Genomic DNA, 26216 nt, shown 5'->3' on the forward strand with positions numbered 1-26216 from the left:
GATTGTGCGGAGGCGTCGTGTATGAGTTGCCACTGAGCTTCGGGAAGTCCTATATCGGACAAACGAGCCGCTGTGTCAACGACCGGGCACGTGAGCGTGAGCTGTCGCTCACAAATGATCGGCGCGCGCACCTTCCGGCGCACTGCGCGGAGTGCGACTGTGAGCCTCTGTTCACTGAACTGACGATACTGGGCCGCAGCAGAGACACCGTGGCAAGTAAGCTTCTGGAGGAGTCATTTCACATAAAAAAGAAAGGCATCGATTGTGTTAGCCAAACGTCGATATGTTTGCGGGGGAGTGAGTTTCAATTGATTCAGCATAATTTAAGATAACCTTTTGTCTTTTTTATTATTTTTGCATCTCCCTTGATGTGTGTGCAGCCGCGCTTGTGGTGCACTGTGCTTTATATACTCGTGTTTTTTCCGAATAAAACCAGTTGGTAGTGAGCGCTCGTGTAGTCGTCTTGTCTTCTTGTGTCCCGTTCGTTTGCGCTCAATCTATTACACAAACAATATTGCGATGTATCTGCTCAAGGGTGACTAGTATGGCTACACCATTTGTATGCGCGTTTTGTTCTGCACCCTCCCCGACCGTCCCCTCTATTTCTTTCTGTCTTCTGTCTTTCCCGCTGAAAATGGTACCGCCTCGTCTGAAGTATTGTCCTATCAGCTGAGGAGCGGGATAGTGGAATCGTAAATGCTGAGCTTGTATTTTCTGACTTCGCAAACGTAGACAGTTTTGGAAGTATAATAACTTTTGTCTTTCCTCCAAGTGTAACGAACCTCATCGTAGTCGTTGCAATGGTGTTTTCATAAAAGCCCTGACGCTTTTTCAAGTAGTTCAAATATGTAAATCGCAGTTTGATAAAAAAATTTTGATATAAACACTGATCAGTGTTTCATAAAAACACTGATTTCCTTGTGCATGAAAGAATATTAATGTTGCGAGAATGAACATTCAAAATAGATACGTCCTTATTATTGCCAAAGGAGGTTAGCTGCATGTTTCATCTTTTATGGAATTTTTGAATGGTCTTCAAGTTATTTGTTGCTGATAGAAAACATTCCTTCTGTTGCAGGTAAAATGCTGGAACGAGGAAAACGGCTGCGACGCCATCATGACTGTTTCAGACATGCTGAAGCACTTTGATGAAGATTGCGTCCGTCACACAACGCGCTGTCCAAACTGCTCAGCGCTCGTCCTGTGCACGAATGTGTGCGCGCATCGGAGAGGTAACTGCACCACGCACGATCTGCCCGGTGAGGCCCAACAGCTGAAACCACTCCAGGGCTCTGCTCAAGAAGCCATGTTCCCCGATTTAAAGACAACATTGGAAGAACGTGTCGGGGAAATGAAATTTAGCCTTGACCAGGTTGTACGAGAGCACCATACCCAATGCGATCAACTAAAGGAGGTCTTGCACATTGTAAATGTGCTTAGGGAGACAGTGATAGAAACGTCACAGAAGCAAACGCGTGACGCTAATGAAGCAAGGGTTGTCGCTCTTAGAGAAGTCAAGGAAGACTTGGCTGCAAAAGATGGCAGGCTTAACGAAGTTGCACAAAGCATTGATGCTTTAAGCGGAGATGTTAAAGTAGTCGCAGCCGACGCAGGCGCAACAAGGCAGTGCATGGAGAAGCTGGAGCGAAGTAATGCTGAGTTAAGACGCCGTTTTGCCGCAGACGACAACCGACTGGAAAGAGTCTCACAAACCGTTAGCTCCTTCGAGGGTGTTCTCGGCAAAGCACTGGAACGTGCAACAGAGATAATCGTAGCAAAGTGCAAAACAGATGCTGACATGTGTGATGCGTCAAAAGCTTCAGAGAGCAAAAATTGCCAGGAGGCGTCCGGTGTGAGAGAAAGTCAGGCTCTTGCATGCGGCACATTGGGACTTACACAAAACATGTTTTATGTCAAAGGACTAAAGGCGTTGAAAGAAACGGCGATATCGAAAGGTTATTCCGAGCATTTCAATGCACCCATTTACTTGTGCGGGTATTGCATCTCCTTCGGATTGTACCTGAAGAAAAAGGAGAACTCCGTGTCAGCGCACGCGCTTATGCGACTGCACAAAGGCGTGATTGACGAATTTCTTCAATGGCCATTCAGTCACGATGTCAAGGTCACCTTTATGCATTCATCGCCAGACAAATACCGCGAGTTCTCGCATACTAGTCCCTTTAAGCTGGAAAATTTTGGCAGGCCGACTGAATCAACTAATGCAGGCACCTATTTTTGCGGCATTGTTGTCCCCCTGGAGGATCTCCAACGTGAAGGATACATTGAGTCCGATCGTGTCTGCTTGAAGTATGAGCTACAGCCTAAAACGAAGTAATACGTTCAGGCCATGTGTGCAGTGCATTGTAGAAAGACGGTATCGTGCGAATGGTCATATCCGAAGAGAAATAATCAAGTCGGCGGATATAGTGTTCTGAGTTATGTGTATTGTAGTTTTATGTTTTATGTAATCATGTATGCTCGAAAACATCCTTCTTTACCCAGCTCCGAGGCCAGCTATCCTGCTTTGTTTGAGAAAAATGTTTGTTGTAACTGGAACGTTATCGATGCCACAACAAGGGATGGTATTGTATGTTGTAATAATGCAGTTCCCTTTCCAGAGATAATAAAACGAATATTTTCCATTTGGCCTTGCGGCAGTTTGCAGTGACCAAAGGAACTTCTTTTATAATATTTAGTATATCCTCGAATAGCCTAGTAAGGGGCCTTAAACGAGCAATAGGCTATTATTTAGTGGCAGTCATTCAATGCTAAACTTGATGGCAGGTCGATCGTACACTGCAAAGCATCTCACACCCGTATAGGCGTTTTTGAAATAAAACACCTATCGTACACCCCATTTTCTCTCAATATTATCCGAAAAGGTGTTGTGTCTTTTTTGCACACCCTTTCCATACCTTTTTTAATATTAGGTATACAATGGGAGTATGTTCTTCCTACAACATCCATGGGTGTTCTTTGAATTTTACACCTATAGGTCAATTCACGCAGTCAATTGACCCATAGGTGTCACCCGTGGTGCTTGGACATTTCTGGGATAAATTTTTGCATTTATTTTTGCTCCATACTACCGATCTACTATTCTACGGAAGTCAGTTCTCACATCTATAATACAGAAAGGTGAAAAATAAAAATAATGACCGCTTATTCGAACACAGCAAAGGGACAACCAAGAGAATACATGACCGAGCAGGACGCTGCAGAAACGAATCAATGATACAGCATCAGCACATAAGGTGTTCCACTGGCTGATTATTTGATGAAATAGTATTGGCCTCGATATCTTTGAGTGGCGCCCTCTCGCGTGTGACGTCAGAGAGGGGACTCGGGTACCGCTCTTCGCGCTCGCGCTCGCAGCGAAAAGGTTACTCGACGCTACCGGCCAGTCTGTCCTGCTCGAGTTATTGAAACATGAGTGGGCATGTTCATAAAGCAATTTGTACTGAATGTAAAATGCCCAGCGAATTCGAGCGGAGCTGCCGTCAAGAGCACGTTCAGTGTCGATTGCTCCTGGTGTCGTCTGCTAGCCATCAATGTGTACATCTGCATGTATGGCGACGATTTCTTTTCGCGACTGTTCTATAACCGTGGCGCACTCAAAATGACTTTCCGGCCCGTTTTCAATCACTAATTTCAGCGTTCGGGCTTCGGCTACCGTGTCGGCTTTAAAGCGCAATCTACGTACACCGCTTGCTGCACGTGTTCGGTTGCCAAGCCTGCTCCTTCGATTCAATTCCTTTGTTCGATGTTTTAAATGCGTGACAAGCGACGTGTGATGCCATTCAAATGAAATAAATGGTCGTTACAGGCCAGAACATTTGATTAAATCCGAATTTTCAGCGGCTGCCGTGTAAGCGTGTCGTATGTAGTTGAAGTTTAAACAAGAAATAAAAAGGTTGAGAGTACGAGTCAAAAGGGGATGCACGACGGTGACATGAAATATATCGTAGGTCGTGCGGAGTCGTCTTTATTTTTGTAGCATATTTTATTCCTTACGTTAACAAATCAACGTTTCAATAAATTTTAGTTGGAAGAATTCTGCGTCCTTGTCCTCTTGCTCGTCTTTTGTCTAGTGTTTGCGTTCAATACCATTATGAATGACATGTTCCAACTCACCCATCTAACAACGTTGCTCTGTAGCATGACAAGCTTTCTTTCCATGTTTCCTGTACACTATTTAGTGAGTAAGAAAAGAGTAAAATTCATTAAGTAATTAATCAATTAATTAATTAATTAATTAATTAATTAGTTAATTAATTATTAGTGACATTTTTATTTTCATGTGCAGTAGATAAAGGGTGACGGGAGCAAAAGCTGCACTGAAGCAGCTTCATGTAACAAGCGCGGCATCCTGCTTCACGTCGGGGTGTTACTCGAGTGATTAGTAGCTCGTTCGCGAGATTTGCGCCGAGTGTTTCAATATGTTCAAGAGTTGAAGCACAGTTACAAGCAATTGCTTCGTACGTTTTGTACAGGAAACCACAGCCAACTGTCAACAGCGATTACAGGTTAAAAAAGGAAAAAAAAAAGAAAACAGGATGTGTGCATTGCATGTTTTCAAAAGCTCTCACTCTGGGTGTTGCTGAAGCCACTTGCGTGATTTCAGCCACACAGTGCATGTAGAAATTGGAGTGTCTCAGATGAATAAGCAAGAAAAAAAATAAAACATAGTTTACAAACGTGACTTTTAAAGGATGACGTCTTAAGCCTTCCTTACCTATATCGCTTACAACGAAGTGACACATATAACGATGTATTTCGAAGGTAAAATTCGGCAGATCCCACGTACCGTGGGAGTTGATGTTATGCGAAGCATGCGGCGGGTAGGTGACTGTGGCGTAACTTTGTTTACTGAGCGCCACGTTACAAAATAACGCTAAAGATTTGTATAAATTTTATACACACACATATATATGTTGAAGAGCCGCATATGTGTTTATAACCAGTTGTTTATGGTTGGGTAACGCTGCCGATGTCAACGTGGGCAACAACAACTCCAGAAGCGGTAAGCTGATATGAAGTGCTTATACGTGTCCCGAGAACGCACGCACGTTTTACGAACCCGTGTGCATGTGTGCAAGACGTTCTTGACAGTTTTTGAACAAGGGCATCATCACCGTGATCACTGAGCACCAGCAGCTTGTCATGACTTGTTATAGGATCCGGTCGTGATCGTGGTGACAAGGGGTCCATGTAACTTTCGTTAATGTATTCCTCCGGGGTCGAGCAATGCTTCAATATAGCTTGCTGAGTCATAGGAATACAAACGTAATGTTTATTATGCTGCTATAAAAGCGGAGCCAACACTGGAACTACAGACGTTAATCTGATATGACGCCTGTATCGTAGGAGTATCATGTAGTGTTTATTGCTTTCTTGTAAAATTAGCCATCACCACAACCACAATTGACGTTGCACCGACATTACGCCTGCGTAGGCTGTTTTTCCAAACCAATTTATGGACTTGGCGTGGCTCTGTGGAAGAATACCTGATTGCCATGCAGAATGCTTGGGTTCGATTCCTGCTGGGACCGTAATTTTCATTTTTTTCCATTCGTTGAGTCAACGCTGCCGATGTTGGTTTTCCTCAACGCTCTAGCATTTGAGTTACCAATGTCTGCTCTCGCCGTTCTTGGGTAGATATAAACTGTCAATCACCTGTGGCGCATACCCGTACACCGCGGCCCGTGGTAAGCGGGTATGTGCCACACGTCTAATGGAAAGGGTTTGACGACGTACGCGACAGGATTTTAACGTTATTCATGTCATGACCCGGCAGTCATATTCGTCAAATCCTCTTACCCTCCCATGCAAATCTTGGTCTACACCAAGTTAAGGAGGTGATCATGAGAGCATCCAGGCGTAAGCGGCTAGATAGATAGATAGATAGATAGATACGTAGATAGAAACGCTCAAAGTGCCAGAGGTTCGCTAAGAAATGCTTCGCATTTAATAATAATTTGCGGGATTTGACGTGTTAAAACTGCGACGTGATTATGAAGCATGCTGTAGTAAAGCGCTCAGGAAATTTCGGCCATCTGGTGTTCTTTCAAGGTGCACTGACATCACACTGTACAAGGACCTCTAGAATTTTCGCCTCTACCAAAGTTCGACCCGAGAGTAGCTGGGATCGAACCCGCCATTTCTGGGTCAGCAAGCAGGCGGGCACCGTAGCCACTTACCACCGTGGCGGGCGATGTATTTTGAAGGTGCCAAGCACATCGTTAACAAGGCCTCCATGACAGTATCTCCTCATTAGACGAGTCATTTGGCTGGGACGTGACGCGTCCGCAGTGAGGTGTAGCAGGCACCGTGCATCACATCGGCACCTTAGTCGAGTGACTAGTAGCTCGCTCGCGAGAGTTAAGCCGTGATTTACGCCCCGCATACGAACAACACCGGGAGATAGTGCTGTTTCTCGCTTTGGAGCAACAAAATAATCGTCTTTATAGCGCATCGCTACGTTGTTGGGGACAGCGGGAAAACATTTTGTCTCCCTCTTCGAAAACGAAGTCTGTTTCTTTTTTTTTTTTTTTTTTGGAGATTCTGAGATCTTTTGTCTCGTCTCGTTTTTTTATATATTGTCAGGCGGTCGTCGTTTCGACGCCCTGCACTACACGAAATCAAGCGCGCGTCTCCGAAGCGGGTGCCCCCGCGCTCGTTATCTTAAGGCGCAAGTTTTCTGGCGCGTCGTACGCCCATCCACCCCACGCCCAAACTATCACGCACTGCTCCCCCGCTCTCCGAGCATGCCTACATTTCTTGTTCCTGGTTTCAGTGAGGTTGAAATGCCCTGAAAGGAAAGACAGTTACTGCTTTATGTATACCGCACTTTCCTCCTTATAATACCTACGATTGTAAATTTATCTATTAGCGGCGCGGAGAGAACAGCTACAGAAGGCTAGCGCAACAGGGCGAGCGCTATTGTGGTTGTCTTCTGTTGGTGGCCTCTTCTTTTCGTGCTGTTTCAATATATATTTAACATAAACAATATCCACCAAAAGGCCACCTCGATCTTATAGTGTTTACGGGGCTCGGCTGCTGACTCGAAAGTCGCGGGTACGATTCCGACCGCGGCGGTCGCATTTGGATGGAGGGCGATATGTTAAAGGCTCGTATACTGTGCCCTGCCAGCGCAAGTGAAAGAGCACCTGATGGCCGAAATTTTCAGAGCTCTCCACTACGACGTGCCTGATAAACATATCATAGTTTTGGCACGTAAAACCCCGGATATTATTGTTATTATTATTCCTAACTCTACGAAGAAAAATATGTTGCTCCAGCAAGTCTCCCCCCTTTTCACAATTTCTACCACGCTAGCCACCCAATCACTGCCACTCACTCCCTCAACAGACTTCAGCCTCAACACCTCCTCAACAGCTCTCCCTGACTCTCTTCAAAAACAGGAACCGTGCACGGGTCTAGAAAAACTGTAAAGCTCACTGTTCGGCGCCGTATATTGTGGTTACCCCACCACTCCCCCCCCCCCCCCCCCCAACACACACACACAGAAACACTCGCAGGCTTCGCTGTTTCAACTTTCTCGCTCGAAGGAAAAACAAAAACAAAACAAACACGACCCTGCTGGAAGAGCTCGGTGTGAAGGCCGGCCGTCGCCTAATTACCACCCAAACCCAAGATGAAGTGCCGACGCAACGTCTGCGTTGCGCGCGGGAACCACCGAAGAAGGAGAAGAAGCATCTTCAACACCCTCACTACTCTATTCTCCCCTCCTCCTTCCTCGGTTTCACCTGCTTTTTAATGTTTTTTGTTCTTCTCAACCGTCTCTCCTCACTCCTCTAGTTATTGCGTCACGGAATAGATTGCAAAAAATAAAAAGAAGAATAAAAAAAAGAGACCCACCGCGGAAGCAGTGATGGATAGTTAACAGGGCAGCTTTATGCTGAGATGGCAGAGTTGAGGAGAGGGTGCGTGAGTTACGATACAGGAGCCGTGAAGCGAGAGAGTGTGTGTGTGTGAGATAGAGGAGGAGGAGGAAGAAGAAGAGGATGAGAAGGCAGGAGTTGCTGAGAACGAGTGAACCGTGTGTGTGTGAGAGAGAGAGAAAGGAAGAAGAGGAGAGAGGGGATGAAACAAGGAATGTAGTGGTGTTCTACTTTTGAAAACGAACGACCGCGCCTCTCTTTCTCTCAGTGTCGACCGCGCTGTGACGACGTTTAAAGAACACTTTTCTTTCCTCCGCGAGCTAGCTGGTTCAACAAGCAGCGCTGCCTTCGTTATCTCACCGAAACACGCGCTGTTCTGGCGGGGTCTCTTTACGCAGCACCAGCTCGCGTTTCTTCTTGTTGTTCCTGTGCGAAGCTGAAAGCAGTAGGACACTTTCCTGGGATGTGTAGTGCGGGAATTCGCTCGCCACGACGGAAACTCGCTAGCAGGCGCTGCCTGTGTTGAACGATTGTGCAGCGCGAGCGAGGGAGAGGGGGAGCGGGGGAGAGGGGAGGGAGAGGCAAGGAGGAGATAGACGGAGAGGAGGGAGGGAGAGGAGAGGCTTGCTGCCGGCACGAGACGAGCCGAGCATGCGCAGTGGGGGTGTGGACGGCGCCGCCGACGCCGCAGGTGCGACTAAGAAATGTTCCGCATTAAAAAAAAAACATGCAGACAAAATTATCTTCTTTAAAAACAAACGTGAGGGCCCGCGTTTTTACAGAAGAGACGTGGTACCCTTGTCATACTGTACGCATGCATGTGCGACCGGATTTTTTAATTCAGAGACGAAGAGCGTTAGTCCATGCACCGCTTCCGCATGCTGTGAGGTGGCTCAGTATTGATCGCAATGACTCCATTTTCTTCATGTCGACTGGTTGCAGCAAAAAATTAGACGCACGGACGGAGGAAAGAAACACGAAGACACTACTGACTAACAACTGACATCTCGTTTAACCTTTTGTCGATGACGTTTGACTTCTTTAATCTTCGACCACATGTTTTTACCTGTAGGTAGCCGCACCTGTATATTTTGCAGAGGGTTTCAACAAACGACAGTTGTTAGTCAGCAGCAAAGGTGCGCTCTTCATGGCGCACGTTTTATTGCGATAGGAACTATACGGACAGTCTCGACGGGTTTTTGCCGTTGCCGTCACCGTCATGTTCCTCCCGTATGAAGTCCAAATTGATAAGTTCCCCCCGCGCATCGTATGTTCTAATGCGGGTAAAAGTGCGCGACCGGGGGCGACGAACGTGGCCGAAGCAGAGATCGAACGAGCCGGCCCATTTCCGTCGCTCGGAGGGTGCATGCGATAACATCAACCCGCTCGGGAGGCCTGCCCTCGAAGCAGACAGCAAACGCCCCACCCATCTTAAACGAGCATGAAAAGACGCATGCACTCTCCGTCGCTCGGAAGGTGCATTCACTTGGAGAGGGGGGGGAGATGTCGCGCGAGGAGCATCTTTGAACTTTGAATCTAAGGGCGCGGTCGCGATCGCTGGCGCGCGCGCTATCTCGACGGCCATCACGGCGGGCGGCTCGTGTACCCTTCGACGTGCTGCGCTCTCAACGCGAAGTGATTATGCGGAGAGCGTCTCTCCCTGGAGCGGCCGTATTCTCTTACACCAGCGTTTTTAGTCACGCGAGATCGGATACAAAACAGTTAGCTGCCAGCCTTACTTCGTATAACAAACACTACAGTTTCTTGCTATCGCATTCATTGCTTCGCCCTTGCGGGGAAACTGTGACTTTTTATTGGTTCACCCGTCAATTTGCATCCTTGCCACTCACGGCACGCCGAAGCCCACCCCTTCCTACGTAGCCTCATTCTCGCCAAATTCGATGCCACGGGATCAGCGCTACGCCGTCGGACGGGAAAGCCTCGACTGAAAAGAGCTTCGCTGTTAAAAGTGAACATGTTTATGGTAATGATGTTATGTCACGAAACACTATCCGGAGTTCCTAAGTGTAATTTGAAGGATGTTAAAGATCTGTTCTTTATTAATTGCAATCCTGCGAGTGCTAAACGAAAACTCGGCTCACCAAAGTGGAGCACGTGTAGAGAGAGAGATAAAAAGAAGAAATAGAGAAAAAAAAGAGAAATAGGGAGACATAAAGAGAGAGAAAGAAAGAGAGAAACAGCAAGAGAGAAAAAAAATCAATAGAAAGAAAGAGGAAAATAAAAACAAATATAGATAAATGAAGGGATTCAAGAGATAGAAAGAGAGAGAAAGGGAAAAAAGAAACAGACGCGGAAAAATATAGAAAAAGCAGAGAGGAAGACAGAAAGAGAACGAAAGAGTTAATAAACAGTGTCAAAGAAAAAGAGTGAAAGAAGCAGAGAGACCAAAAAAAAAAGGGAAGAGAGGGATATACAGATAGAGAAAGGGAGAAAGAGAAAGACAGAAATAGAAAGCAAGAACAGATACAAGAAGCAGAGAGGAAGAGAAAGAAAGGCGAGAAATAAATAAATAAACATAAGACAAACAACGAAGGCGAACCCAGCGCCGCTCTTCCTTCAGGCTTGGCATGACTAGTGCGAAGCTGCCAATATTCTTCCTGCTGTGGTAGGGCCTGTAATTATATGAACAAGAACAGCACCTATACAAACATCATCGTATTTGTCATCATCATTCCATCTCTATCTGCAAAGCGGGACGAAGGCCTGTTCAGTAGTATCCATTATTCTTGAGCGGATTCCTTCAGTGGTATCGAAATAGTTGACAGAGATTGAAAAATTGGAAGTTGCTGACCTGGTCACATCATTTTCTTTCTGATGACGGCATGTGGTGTTTCATTGAGCAAGACCAATTGCGGCGCACACTTCACTGAATTTTTGGACTTGCTGTACTGCGCTTCCCTTCCTTTAAAACCCGCTATTTAACTAAAGTGCAGGTCCGTTTATTTGCAATGCGCATTAGGCTACATGGCCTGCCAGGGTGGTTTTGTTCCTAAGTAGTATATCGGTAGATATTCGTTCTGAAATTGCAGCGCACCTGTTGGATACTAAAAAAAATATGATTAAAAAAAAGACTTAACTAAGATTAATAAATGAGCAATAGTCACGTGAATTTATGCGTCTGCAGCAGCCTCACGGCCAAATGAGTTACAAATTATTGTAATAAACCGGTAAAGACACATATGAAAAATTATTGTTGTTGCGCATTAAAGTGCATTGAATTGACCGTTTGAGTGTGCGATAAGCTATCTTGCCAATGGAGGTGAGCGCAATAGTATGCTTGCAAGTATTTATCCTTTAAATCCTCGTTGGGAACACATTTCTTGCTCTTACATTTTGTTTTCTGAAGCAATGCCTAAAAGAATTTGTTGATAAGGGGGGCGATCGGAGATCTCTGTTCTGCGCCGTTCGTTCGCGTTCGTTCTGATGATCGCACGCGATTGGCTGAAGCCGGACAACTCACGCCACTCTAAGGGGCGTGGCCATTTCTTTTTTTTCCTTGATGTTTTCTTTTTTGGTGACGTAATGCCGCGTCATAACGAGCATGTCGTCTGCTAAAAGTGAACGGAGAGCGAGCCCGTTCGCTCGCGTTCTCTCGAGCGAACAACGGCGTCGCACGGCATGTATTTGGAGTGATGCGGCGGTTGCGGCTGCCGCAACAGCTGATTTTGAGAAAATGGCGCTTGCAACGGTGCTTCCCTGCTACGTTGGCGTTTCTCGAAGCAGATGCAGAATGGTAGGAGGTGCGAAATGCGTCTGAAGAGATGAGCGAGTGTGAATTCCAGCGTCGCTTTCGTTTCTCGAAACGTGCTGTACGTTGGTTGTGCGACGAACTCGACCCCGTCATCGGGTGCCAACGAACCAGTGGGATTTAAAGAGAGCGGAAGGTGTTGTGCGCGCTGAGATTTTTTTGCGATCGGATGCTTCCAGCGAGCTGTCGGCAGCGAGGAATTCATCGGCCTGTCGCAGTCGTCCGTCAGGAACACGCCATTACTGTCGTTCGCGGGCAAAAACGGTGGGTGGCCTTTTCCGGAGACCACAGACGCGAAGAGCGAACAAAGGCGGCGTTCGCGCGGCTCGGGCGGATTCCCGTTGTGGTCGGGTGCGTGGATGGTACGCTCATCGCAATCCAGAAGCCCCATGGCCTGAGCTTCGAGGACGCGACGCATTACATGTCGCGGAAGGGATTCTACGCATTCAACATCATGATCGTGAGTATTATTCATGCATTATATGCGTAGCTAATTGTTTCATTTATATTGCTTAAACTTTCCGCTTTACTGAGGCTGTTGCGATTGAGTATAGTGGGAGTGGTATTTTCGATCTATCTAGAACGGGAATTGGTTCGTTTCAGGGCACTTCGCTTAGGAAAGGCGATGAAATCATGCGACGCGGGGAACACTTTGGTTCAGCGGCCTGCACAGTGCATAATATTACCGTTGCTCGTTCGCCATGTGTACCCGAAGCTTGATTCTCGATTTGTATTTGTTGAGATTAGCGCTCCCAGAATGTGCCGTAGTATGTCCTTATTGTTCATTGTCGTGATGGACGTTACATGGATCAATACACGTACATTAAATACGCATTGTTTCATAACCCGTTTTTCAGTCGCAAGTTTTTCATGTTGTAGGTATTTTGTGATACATTGCCTTAAACATACAGCATTAATTTGGTTAAAAGGCTTTGGTGGCTGGAAGATGGGTTGTTCCAAGCAGTAAACATGCAGACTACCCTTTGACACTGCATTGTCCGCGTGTTAGAACTTATGGTACAAGTCCTACCCTGTCGATGATTTGTTCATAGCTATGTTTCAACAGTCAGTAACAGTGCAGACAGATGTAGTTACATTAACATAATACCCAACATTGTACCCAAGGTATTTTATGGGTACAATTTTGACTGAATTGAATTCTGCAGACATGTGATGCCGACCTCTGGATTCTGGATGTCAGTCCATGTTTCCCGGGGTCATGTCATGACTCGTGGGTATGGTGGGGGAGCCCTCTCCGTCAGCACCTGGAAGCAAAACTGCGGCTTGCTTGGTAAGTGCTGTCAATGCTTGACACATTCAAGACGTTATCACTACAGCTGTCATGCCGCCCTCGTGCAGGAGACTCCAGCTATCCATTAGAACCGTGCCTCCTGACACCAGTGCCCGGACGACCAGCTCCTGGCACCCCTGAGAACCACTACAACAAGGCCCACACCGCCATGCGCACTGTTGTGGAGAGGTGCATCGGGGTCCTAAAGAGCAGGTTCCAAAGCTTACAGCGTTATCAGACCCTGCTCTACAATCCCGATCGAGCAGCCACCATCATTGCTGTTTGTGCAGCTCTGCACGATATTGCGTTGGCGGCACATGAGCCTGTTCTCGAAGGGCACGATGACGACACCGACGATGTTGAGCTGCTGCCAGCAGCAGCTGACCTACCACCACCACCACAGCGGGAGCCAGCAGCAGCGCAACCGCGTGATGAACCTGTTTCGAGGACCACAGGGCCTGCATGCCGAGCACCTGCGCAGAGTACGCCGCCGCCTGCAACGACCTCGGCAGCATTGTGTGGTGCGTGTTTGTCACTGGCATGAACAAAAGGCTGTTTTTTTTACTACACTTCAAATGTTTGCTACACATATCAATGAAACAGGGTTCTCCTATCGATGAATAACCCCCTTGCATAGGTCGGCAAAAAATGTAGAGCTCACCCTGACTCACTCATGAAATATATTTTGCCCTTGGGGCTCACTCGAACTCAGACTTACCAAAATTTTCCTCAAGCGGATTCACTTGGACTCGGGCTCACTAAAACTCACCAATGTATTACACACCTGGACTCGCAGCTCGATCTGAATCTGAGTGAGTCGACTCATGAGCGAGTTTGCCGACCTATGCCCCCTTGTCACACGCCATGCTGATGAAATACTTCGACCAGGTTGTAAAATATGGCGCTTCACACTAAGCACAAGTGAGAGCTCAACTGTGAATGGCACATTGTGCCATTCACAGCCAAAGTGGTAACCTGAAAAAGCTGTTTGAATCAGGACAGCAACATGCGGTAGCTTTAGTGCAACAAGAATCGTGCTTGTAAATGAAGTGGTGTCAGAATTGAAATTTTATTACAAGTATCACGAGCAGTGCACATAAAAAGCAAAATAAATACATATCCCTTAAATTTAATGCCAAGGAAAAGAATATAAAAGTACCTTCCTTTTATAATATACAAATGGAGTTATTACAAAGTTCCTGCTGCTCCTCTGCAGCAACACACGCGTCTCGCAGCACGAAAGTCATTGTATTACATGAAAACAAGGCACAGTCGAACCGGTATTAATCGAACTCGCTAAAAAAATGCAAGTTGTTGGTTTCTGATATGTCTTCCTCTATTATTGATTTCTGTTTGTACCCAATCCTGTAGTCTAAACACTTCTAAGCAACAGAACACGTATTCGTAAACTATTTTTTGGTCTTGGAATATTTCAAAATTGTTGTGCAACCTAGACCATTCACAAAACGCTTTTCTTTTTTTCTAGGATGTGTAAAAATCGATAGAAAACGTACAGTGTGCCACAATATTCTACACGTATACACTATAAACATAAAGATACACTACAGTGCACTATGTGCATATACTACAAGATAAATCTGCATATATGTACAACTAGTCTTTACAAATCACTGTGCAGGTGGCTTCCGCTGCAATGAGGGCCCGGGCGAGGGTACCAACGCCTTGCAGTTCGTGGACCACGCCACCGAGAAGCTGAACCTGGCGCAGCTTTCCAATGATGCCTGGCCCTGCCGCCTGGTGTTTGCGGCTAGTAACTCCAGCGCCTTGGCCTGCCGGTTGTCCACATCTCGCAGCTGCGGCATGAGCTGGAAACCAAGAAATGTGTTGCCATTATCATCTATAAATTTCCTGCTATCGACTCTTCGCTGGAAGCTTCTGTTCGTGAAGAGTTTCAGTGTGTGCAACAATTTCCTCTCTGTTGAAAATCCACTGACCCAACGGCATCCATGAATGGTGCTTGGTTCACCGCACAACCACGCACTTCGTTTGGACAGACCAAAGCGGTGCCGGAATTCATTTTCGCTCATCTCATCAAACGCATCTCACACCTCTAACTACCTCTGCATGAGAAGCAACCAAACAGCCCTTTTCAGGGCTACACAATCGTTTGCCCGGCTTTACGCGATGACTGACACAATCTCCTTCCGAAACCCTAGCTGCTGCAGTATGCAAAACATACAGCAAGCAGGTGTAACACAGGTGCAAGCATGTGCATTTGTGTATGATGGCTACGTGTAGAAGTTATATAACGAGCTTGCTTTTTGAACAGTATATTTAGCAATAGCACATTTTCAGTTTCACTTTTGAAGCAATTGACAAAATAGGGAAACATTTCAAGATGTTGAACATTTTTGCAATGCAACTTTTTTGCTACATTTAACCATAACTGCAAGGCAGGACACCTGTTTATTTCATCTGACAGTTATGCATACAACTAGCTCCTGCAACCGTTTGCCAAATTTTTTTTTGTGCAGCTTTTTGTCTTTATGCCCACAGATGTCATCTCTTCACAAACATATGCCTGCACGCATAAGCATCACCTGTGAGCATGTAACACCATCTACAGTTAATCAAAAACATCAGTGAAACTTACGTGTTGGGGCACGGGGAAGATCCTGGGCCACATCCTCTTCAGCCACACCATCAGCAGCTGGAGCAGGGCTCACCTGTTATAGTAAGAAGTTTCTTGATTGACACACTGAGTGCAATAAGAAGTATGGAGTGGAAGTGGACAATAGCAATGTTTTTTTAGAATGTTTCAACAGCGGCATGCTATGACACACAGACTTCGGAGAGAGGGGTGGAGGGAGGCAAGCCTACTGGCTACGCACCTCACTCGACTCGAGGGTCTGAGAAATGGGTTGGAACACGTAGGGTGCTCTAATGAGCTTCGAAATATAGTTCGCGGCTGTTCTTTCGTCATCACCGCAAATGTGGCTGTTTTGCTTTCTGTTCTGAGCGGCGCAACGTGTTAGCACCTCAGCCAACGCGGCGGCCGGGTGATTCACTCGATATTGTTTGAAAAAGTAAAACTGACAGCGCGTAATGGCTCGAAGCAAATGAGCACACTAATTCGCAGCATACAAGTAACAATGATATTCTAAGCCAGTGCTTACCGATTCAGATCACCCGAACTCTGGGCCTCGCGTACTGTCGACCCGCGCGGTCCCTGTCAAGCACGACGCGGCCGCGGTAACCCGTAATCTGGCCGCCTACGGTGCCGCTGTAAAGCAGAAGCGGGACGTGTAAGATGACCGACCACAATACAATTGTGCTCGCACTCACCTCTGCTGCTCTCAGAGTTTGGCAAGGCTGTGGTGTTACGCGCAGGGACTTCGTTCAAAAGCGCTACCAGCTCCTGCCACATGTCGTCCCGGTCCTCCCTCGTGAACGACGGCTCCAGCGGGCACGACAGCGTCGCGATCTGTGGGTGCTCTTTCACAAAAGCCACCAGAAGCTCCTTTTGACGATCCGACACCCGAGAACCAACGCAGACGTTGCGATGGGACGACATTTCGAAACTGCGTCAGCCGCTACTTTTCTCTTTTTTTTTTCGCGTGCGCGACATCATCTAGCGACGACGTCAAAAAAAACTAACATTAATAAATATCATTACTCAAAACTGTTGCCGTTTGAAAGAGTGTTTGAGCTTGAGAAGCAAAAACAATAATTTTCTGTAAAGTAATTATATTTATTAAAAGGCGAGAAACGCTTCACGGTCCCCGTGCCGACGTCACAGGATGCGCGTCTACTTCCGGAAAGCTCTCCGCTTCACGATTGGCTGTCCTCTTCCTCTCGGCGGTTCTCGGCGGGAGAGCTGCGCCTCCTCTCTTTTTTGTGACGTAGGCACCGCAGAACGAACGCGAACGAACAGAGATCTCCGATCGCCCCCAAGGTGAGCCTTTGAACACACGGGCTGTTTAGCTGTCAGTACACTCCTGGCATGCGCACATTTCCTTGCGACAGTATAGGAGTGCGTAATATGCCGTGGCAGACCGCCGCACGGAAGCGCCATAAGTGCGATAGTAGTCATGGAAACGGCCGCTACGAAAGACAATCGACAGCGTTCCGAGGTATCAGCGGTGGGTGTTGCCTCGGCTCTGATAGCGGGCGGCTGCTTCATTCACCATGCCTACTCCGAGGCATCGGTACATGTTGGTCGGTTTTTCTGACGAGCTGGACTGGAGAGCCTTGAATTTCGTGGAACCAATTCCACCAAACATAGTATGCAAAGCGTGCGGCCTAGTGACCAGAGTGACCGCGTTTCTACCTTGCCTGCACGTTTTCTGCAAGATGTGCTACGAACAGTGCCGCAACGATGGCGGGCACTGCTGTCCACTCGACGGTCAACGAGCCTTGGAAGAAGAGGTCCAATGGATGGAGTTTCCTGTGAGGAACCTGCTCAAAAGGAAGGTAGGATTTCCTAAATGACATAAAGCCTTTTGCGCTAATATTCAATGTATAAAATTATTATTATGGAAAGGCGTAGCTGGGCGGGAAGAAATGATAGAAAATAAAGCTGCGTTGATTCACTCATACCGCATTTACTCGCACAGTGATCTCACTAGCTGACTGATGGAACCCAGGAGTTATGTCAGCAAATTTGATCTCCTTTTTCCCCCGTAATAATGGCGCCTGTAAGTTACGGTGACGGGGATGGCGTTTATTGCCGTTATCATGTCACAGGGTAATCAATTCTCGAGGCTGCCACTGCTTACAAAAGCGCGATGACACCATGCATTGCACTGCTTTGCCATGAGTGAGGTGCACAAGCCACACGTGTGCCGTTAAAGGCTGTTTAGTATGCCTGCCTCGTTAAGCTGACGGTGACATTACAGGCACCGCCCCTCGACAGAGCAAGAACACGCGGATGCGCGTACAGGCAGCGGGAACTAGCGCAGAGGGACCGGCTATGCTGTAAGCCGCGCATCTTTGCGTGGTCACACAGAGTGCATAAATCGACGACATTGGGCTTTTCCTTGCTGTCGCTAAATCACCGATGCGGCGCCGGACATCACAAGGTACCCGTTTTACAGCGACACCTGTTATAAGATCACAACAACGGCCGTTTTTGCGCCGTAGTTGTCCACCACCAGAGCCGCCGCTGTTCGTAAGCGCTATCGCGCGAGATAACAACACCAACAAAAACGGAATAAGGATATCTAGGATAGAACGGGGTTCGAGCCTGGGCCCTCTGCGTGGGAGCCCAGTGCTCTACCACAGAGCTATGCGGCTGCTTGAAATACCGTTGCAAAAATACCCTCTACAGGCTTCATGCCGGGAAGAAACCACATTAATATATGTAACATAGCATGGAAGAAGAGCAAAACAACAACCAGGTTTCACACAACACGAATTCTGTAAGCAGGCGTCACACAGCGCGAACTGCGCAACCAGTGGGTCGTTGAATGCTTCCAACCCATTACAGAGGGCTCAGCCTTAAGTCTTTCTCTTCATCGGCCACAGCCTCAACAAAGTATACATAATGCCTTACAGATGTGTAGCAGGTACCACGGTTCTCCGCAATATGACGAAAAATGGCATAGTGGCTGCTTCGATACTTCACCAAAATTATGATGATTGATAGCGTAGTGAGTACCTCGCAAATGCATTTGAATTAGCTCTCCAGAAAGCCCATAAGGCCCCCATTATCCATTTCATCAGGGCCTCAATTAAGTTATTTCCCTCTCTCTCTCATTGTCAAGTTAAAAATGTGATATAGCGTGTAAGGAGAGTGAAATAACGGCGTGCGTGAAACAATGTGAATTACTTGACTAATGGGTCGTTTAAAGCATTCAACCCATTACGAAGAGCTGAGACATAAATCTTAATCGTCATCAGCCGCAGCATCAACAAAGTGCACATAATGCCTTACAAGTTGCAGCGGGTACCTCACATCTCCGTAGAATGACGAATAGCGGCGTAGTGGGTGCTTCCCAACTTCACAAAAATTATGATTCATGGCGTAGTGGGAGCCCTGTAGGTGTACTTGTATGAGTAGCCACAAGAGAGTTTACAAGGGGCTCTAGAAATGCCGCTCTTCCAGCGTTCGCTGTGACTGTGCTGCGCTTTCTTTCTTCCTTTCTTTCTTTCTTTCTCTCTTTCTTTCTTTCTTCTTTCTTCTTATCTTTCTTTATTTCTTTCTTTCTATTCTCTTTTTAGCCCGCAGCCATCACCGGCTCGTCTCAGGCTCGCGATAGCGCTTCCTCTCTGTCACCGCACAGGAACAAACAAAGGTTGCGCTTGGCTCTCCGTGCGGTGCTGCATGATTTCCGTTTCGAACTAGTCTAAAGATATGTCTCTTCGCCGCTGTTAACGCTCACGTAGTTTCCCAACAAACACGCGCCAGCTGTTTTCCTCAGGCCGATAGGCGAGCGCCATGCGAGCACTCCGCCGGTAGTATCAGAGCACAAACTGCCGCAACAACAAACAAAAGGACGTTTGCATACACCGCGAATTTCGTTAGACCTGCGTTTATCATTATTCTTTGTTTATCCGCTTCCCAATGAAGACATTTCATGCGAGGAGGGTTAAAACGGAAAGGCGAAACTTTAAACGTTCGAACCAGTCCAAGATGGCGGAGCTCGGCGGCGGGAAACAAGAGAGGCCTCCGTGAATTCCGATTTTTACGTGACTTTAATTAAACAGCGCTGATTATATCACTTTTTTGGGCACAGTGGGCTTTCAGTTGAAATCGCTTTTATATAGTTACAGATGATCAGTTTTGGTCACTCGTATATAGCATGGATAACGGGTATTCAAGATGCCGAAACTGGCAGTTTATCACCACCCCTCCCATTTTTTTTTTTTTTGCGGTTTTTGCGATCGCCCGCGAATGTGTCGGGTTGCAAGTGAAGCAACTGATGCAAAGCGAAGTGAACGTGTGCCTTTTGCGCAAATTTAGGCCCAGAGGGACGCAGATATTTAAAACCCGCGGTTAGAGCCGCAATCGAACCAAGGTATTATACGTGACAGTCAAGTATTCATTCAAAGAGTTACTTCAGTGCTGGAAACTTCTTATGAAAAAGACCCAAGAATGGCGTGAAATTGCGGCATCGTCAAATGTGATTGCAGTGTTCAATATTGGCGTTTGTAACAATGTAATAATTAATAAAAATTGCATAATAATTCCTGACTCGCCTGAAACCAAGACGCGGGGGGGGGGGGGGAGAAATGGCCCCAAGAGCACCCCTCCACCGAAATCGTTGCTTCCTCAAATCTATCTATCTATCTATCTATCTATCTATCTATCTATCTATCTATCTATCTATCTATCTATCTATCTATCTATCTATCTATCTATCTATCTATCTATCTATCTATCTATCTATCTATCTATCTATTTATAACTATCTATATCTATCTATCTATCTATCTATCTATCTATCTATCTATCTATCTATCTATCTATCTATCTATCTATCTATCTATCTATCTACACCTGGGCGCTCTCGTCGTCGTCTTCTCAGCCTGGTATAAACGACAATTGCCATAGAACATGAGTGTATGAGCAAAACGATTCACAGATCAAGAATAACGTGACTTTCCCGTCGCGTATATCTTGAAACCCTTTCCACCAGTCACGTGTTGCACATGCCCGCAAAGCACTGCCATACTCGCATAACGTGGTATGCGGGCATACACCAAATGTGATTCATTGTCTATATTAACCCTCAGTTTGGGAATTTTATCGCGATAGCTTTAATGATTCCGAGTTGCGGAAAATGTGGTACTGGCGTCGGCGGCGTTGTCGATGGGTGAAACAGCCTGATAGAATTAAACAAGGAAATTGCGGCTCGAGCCGGTATCGAAGCCAGGCATTCTGCATGCCAGTAAAGTATTCTACCACAGAGCCACGCCACAGCTTCAAACACCTTTTGAATATGAGCGTTTACAAGCGTTCTGTCTGGGCGACGCGTCAGCTGTGGTTGCAGTGTTCGCTTTCCGCTTTTATGCCAATCTAATAAACATTGTCTCCGCAATCTATAGTTAAGCGTTGCTCGACGACGACGGCTATTTATGATATGGCAATCACCGCCCCGTAGCGTACACTTTGTAGCGATGAAACTGCCAACGTTTAAACGTGATTGCTGACGTCACGTCGGACCATGAGCTACCCTTTACACCTCAGTGTAGTCGATATGGCTGGCAAGCCTGCGATATGCGCACAACTAATAAATTAACCAAACTACGTCCATGCTCCTCGTACGGTTTATGATATGCCCACTACTATCACAGTACCCATTCGGTTGTTTGCAGACGATTGTGTCCTATATCATAAAATAGAAAATCCCCATGACCAAACTCTTCTTGAATTAAACTTGCAAAATAATAAAACCTGGTGCAACACTTGGCAAATGGTATTAAACACAAAAAAAAACGGTTGTCATGTCGGTTACGAGAAAAAAGAAAGCTATGCTTCATACATATTCCATTGAGAGCACCGTCTTAACAAGAGTGTCCGCGCATAAATACCTTGGTGTCACCATAACGTCCGACTTAAGATGGAATACTCATATTGATGACGCCTGTACCAAATCACGGAATGCACTATGGCCGTTAAGAAGACGCATCACAGCGCACCTCTTAAAATAAAAATTCTGGCGTACAAAACATTAAGCAGACCCATTTTAGAGTACGCAAAAATAATATGGGACCTATACACGGTAACAAATAAATCTAAACTTGATAAAATTCAACGTATCGTGTTAAGGTTTTTTTATAACAAGTATCGGCGGCATGACTCCCCTTCAGAACTTAACAAAGTTGCCGAACTACCCTCATTAGGATCCAGGAGTTCACTTCAAAAACTAAAGTTTATCTTCCTTATTATTCATAATCTCACTACCATAAATGTCACGGACGGCGATTTTTGCGTCCCGGCGTCACGGCGAATTAACGGGCGCCGCTCTTCCCCGCTGACCGGCGGGAACCGCGTACTCTTGAAAAGAGCCGGGAAGTGCTGAATGGGGTGTCCTTCTTCGAACGTCGCCGCGGACGATTGATCCTTTGTACCTACGGCGGCGGCGGCAGGATCTTGCAAAGGCCGCGAGGTACTCCGAACAAGCTTTTGACTTCAAGACGCTCCGGCTGAGAGCCAAGTAAACTGACCGTTCCCACGGGAAAAACTTCTGGTGGACAAGCCGTATGGCAGCACCCCAACAGATTGTCACCCTCGCTCAGTTGAGGACCCTCTCCTAATTAAAAGGGGGTGTGGTCAGTGTAATTTTAGGGCGGAGTTTCGAACGATGAAACGCGCATGATTGGACCCAGGTAGAGGTTCCTTGTTCCCCCAGGAAAAGGATGAGGGGACACGAGGATGATTTAAGCGCAGGATTTGGCCCTGCTAAGCAGGCGAGTCGCTTACCAACATGGTGTAGAAGCAGATCAACAAGTATCTCTTCTGGAAGTTTTAGTGTGGCTCTGTATCGGCTGGCCACCTAAACTTAGCCGTTCGTCTAGTTGTGACGAGAAAGTAACGTCCGCATCGTAGACATCGGAGCTTCCTCTCGGGTTAGCTCAACCTGCCCGAGATCGCCTTCAAGCACTAGCCTCCCGGAAACACCAGCGTTGCAACACCACCGACATCGCAGTCGTGCCAGAACTCCGACGACTTCTCGCATCCGATCGTCGTGGACGCAACGCTGCCGGTCATCACACGTATGCCTTCACCTGTTTATCCCTTCGGACTTTCTCATCTGTAGTTCTAGTGTTCGTTAGTTTGTGTAGTTTGTAATACTTCTCTATCGTAAGCTGATTTATTGATTTCATATGCATTTTGTTAATCGTATTAGTGTTGATGTATTTTGTTAGTTCTAATAAGTGTTCTGCTACCGTTCCTTGTGCTGCAATATCACTAGAGTAAAGTTGTTTTGTTTTGTTTCCCACGTCTCTGATCTCTTCACTGTCTCTGCTTGCGTACGGAACGAACTAACCTGCTGTCATTCCCGTCGCCGACTTCGCGCCGGCGACGCTGGTGGCAGCTTGTAACAATAAACAAAGCTGATCAATTTAACATCCAAAGAGAGACCTATTTTAGGCACAGACACGGTATGTACATTCCTCCACCTTCTGTCTTAGCGATTGTTTTAAATTTAGTTTTTTTTCCCTAGGGCCATTGGTGAATGGAACGGACTCGCCGATACTGTAGTGCAAATGTCGTCCTTAGGTGAATTTATGGAAGAAGTTGAGCCTATATTTTCTAATTATTTTTGACGCCAGTGACCGCATTGTTCAAGAAATATTTGTTCTCAGAAGTGTTTCATTTGTAAGCCTGCTTATTTTTCGATTGCTTGCACGAAATGAAACATTCTATATGTTTAAACCAAACACTTCTTCATAAATTGTTGTGTACCTTTGTGCGCAACGCTTCTCTTTCATTAAGTAAGCCGAGGATCAACGGCTTTAGTATAGCTCACCTGTTCGAACATGTTTGAAACTTGTATAATATTATTGATCTATGTTGTTTCATCTGTAGGCCATATGATTTTGTCAAGAAGCACTCTTGTATGTTCCTTTTTTTTACTTATTCCACTCCTGTAATAACACATTGTGGGTTGACAGTATAAATAAATAAATAAATTAATAAATAAATAAATAAATAAATAAATAAATAAATAAATAAATAAATAAATAAATGAAAATACTCCGGCATAGGCTACTACTCGCCTATTGCTGCGCGGGAGATCGATACCCACAATCCGTGGGATCTACCGGCATAATTTTATCATGGGGATTGTGGCTTTATTTTTTAATCATCTTGCGAGGATATGTTGGAGACCGACTGTGAAGATGTTATATAAGTTTGAGCTATTCAGCTTTCTCCTCCCAATTATAAAACCCTATCTGCTCTATGTCATGCGACATCGTCACTGCCTCATTTTACAGCGAAAGCTGTTATGAGATCATTTCACCAGCCGTTTTTGGCGCCGTAGTTGTCCGCCGCCGCCGCCGCCGCCGCCGCTGGTGTCCGTAACCAGTATCGCTCGAAATAACAAAAAAAAACGAAATAAGAAAAAAATTCCAGGATAGAACGAGGTTCGAACTTGGGCCCTCTGCGTGGGAGCCCAGCATTCAACCTCTGAGCCATGCCGGTGCTTGGAACTGCTCTGCAAAAAGGTCCTATACAGGCTTCATGTCGGGAAGGAACCACATTAGCATATGCAATATAGCGTGGTAGAAGAGTAAAATAAGCACCAAGCGTCGCACAACTCGAATTCTGTAACCAGGCGTCACACAATGCGAATTGCGCAACGAGTAGGTTGTTGAATGCTTCCAACCCATTACAAAGGGCTCTGCCATAATTCTTCGTCGTCATCAGGCACAGCATCAACAAAGTGCACATAATGCCTTACATGCGTTTAGCAGGTACCACGGCTCTCTGTAGAATGACGAAAAATGGCACAGTGCCTGCTGCCCTACTTCTCAAAAATTACAATGATTTATAACCTAGCGGGTTCCTCGCAAGTGCACTTGTATTGGTTGCCAAGGAAGCCCATAAGCGCATGATCCATTTTCTCGGGGTCTCAGTAAAATTACAATGATTTAGAGCGTAGTGGGTTCCTCGCAAGTGCACTTGTATTGGTTGCCAAGGAAGCCCATAAGCACATGATCCATTTCCTCGGGGTCTCAGTAAAATTACAATGATTTAGAGCGTAGTGGGTTCCTCGCAAGTGCACTTGTATTGGTTGCCAAGGAAGCCCATAAGCGCATGATCCATTTTCTCGGGGTCTCAGTAAAATTACAATGATTTAGAGCGTAGTGGGTTCCTCGCAAGTGCACTTGTATTGGTTGCCAAGGAAGCCCATAAGCGCATCATCCATTTCCTCGGGGTCTCAGTAAAATTACAATGATTTATAGCGTAGTGGGTTCCTCGCAAGTGCACTTGTATTGGTTGCCAAGGAAGCCCATAAGCACATGATCCATTTCCTCGGGGTCTCAGTAAAGTTCTTCGCCCCCCCCGTCTCTCTCCCACGTCAACGTATGTTATAAAGCATGACGGGAGAGGGAAATAGCAACCGGGTGTCACCCAATGCAAATTACATAACTGGTGGGCTGTTTAAAGCTTCCAGCCCATTACAAAGGGCTGAGCCATAATTTTCATCGTCATCAGTCGTCGCGTCAACAAAATGCACATAATGCCATACAGACGTGTAGCTGGTGCCTCGCTTCTCCGCAGAATGACGAATAATGGCTTAGTAGGTGCTTCCCAACTTTAGAAAAATTGTGATTTATGGCGTAGTGGGTACCTTTCTAGTGTACTTGTATTGTCGCCCCAAGAGAGCTTAAAACGGGCTCTAGAAACGCCGCTCTTCCAGCTTTCGCTGTGACTGTGCTGCGGTTTCAGCGCAGGCCTGGCGTTTTTTTTTTATTTACTTAATGTACACAGTGCCTTGAATCCCGGAAGCTGTTTGCGAAAGCCGGTTTTATACATCAATGACATTCAGGTGATAGAAATTATAAACGTTTATCTAACTGTACAAATGACTGAAGTTTTTTTCTTGTTTCTTCATCAGGTGAAGTGCTGGAACGAAGACCGAGGCTGCGACATTGTTTTGCCTGCATCGGAACTCAGCAAGCACTTTTGCAAGGACTGTGACCACCACTCCACTTCCTGTCCGAGATGTTCGATGGTCGTACGCTGGAATAATGCGTGCGCGCATTTGCAGAGCGAGTGCAGGGATCACGTGATGTCTGTGGCGTCCGACAATCCGCAAACTAACATCACTGGCGAAAAAGCGATGATGATGGCTTTGAATGCACATATAGACACACGAGTAAGTGAAATGAAAGGGAGACTAGACCACCTTACGCATGAAAACAACGTCCAAAGTAACCTTCTTAATGAGATTTCACATTGCATGAACACAATGAAAGAAACACTGCTAGAAATATCCAGCAGAACTAGTGCATTGAGCAGCGTTGCGTCCTCGTCAGAAGCAATTCATAAAACTCTAAATGATCACGGTGAAAAGCTGCAGCAGCTTTCAGGAACAATAAGCGATTCACATGAAACACTTAAAAAAGGCATGGAACGAAGTTTGGAACGACTGAAAGAAGACACGACAAACTCACTGAAAGCTGACATAAGACAATTTTGTAGTGGTGAGGGCGGTGCGCTAACGGTAACCATTCGAAAAGAGTTGGAGGTTGCCGCGAAAACCATCTGCCAAGACTGCGCACAAACTGTCGCCAGGATTGTCGAAGTGAAGGACTGCGAGAAACAAACCAA

General features: G+C 46.3%; 2 protein-coding genes across 2 annotated transcripts in view; both read left to right on the top strand.

The window, feature by feature from the left end:
- Positions 1–26216, top strand: part of LOC125756250 (uncharacterized) — a 205675-nt gene that overhangs the window by 122283 nt on the left and 57176 nt on the right. The gene's annotated exons all lie outside the window — the stretch shown is intronic.
- Positions 17044–26216, top strand: part of LOC119402295 (uncharacterized) — a 46570-nt gene continuing 37397 nt past the window's right edge. The window contains exons 1-2 of the mRNA XM_037669444.2: positions 17044–17398; positions 25501–26133. Of these exons, the coding sequence (XP_037525372.2) occupies positions 17114–17398; positions 25501–26133 (918 nt within the window). The 5' untranslated portion in view covers positions 17044–17113. The remainder of the gene's footprint in view (positions 17399–25500; positions 26134–26216) is intronic.

The sequence above is a fragment of the Rhipicephalus sanguineus genome, chromosome 8, assembly GCF_013339695.2.
Source record: "Rhipicephalus sanguineus isolate Rsan-2018 chromosome 8, BIME_Rsan_1.4, whole genome shotgun sequence".
In the NCBI taxonomy this organism is placed as follows: domain Eukaryota; kingdom Metazoa; phylum Arthropoda; class Arachnida; order Ixodida; family Ixodidae; genus Rhipicephalus; species Rhipicephalus sanguineus.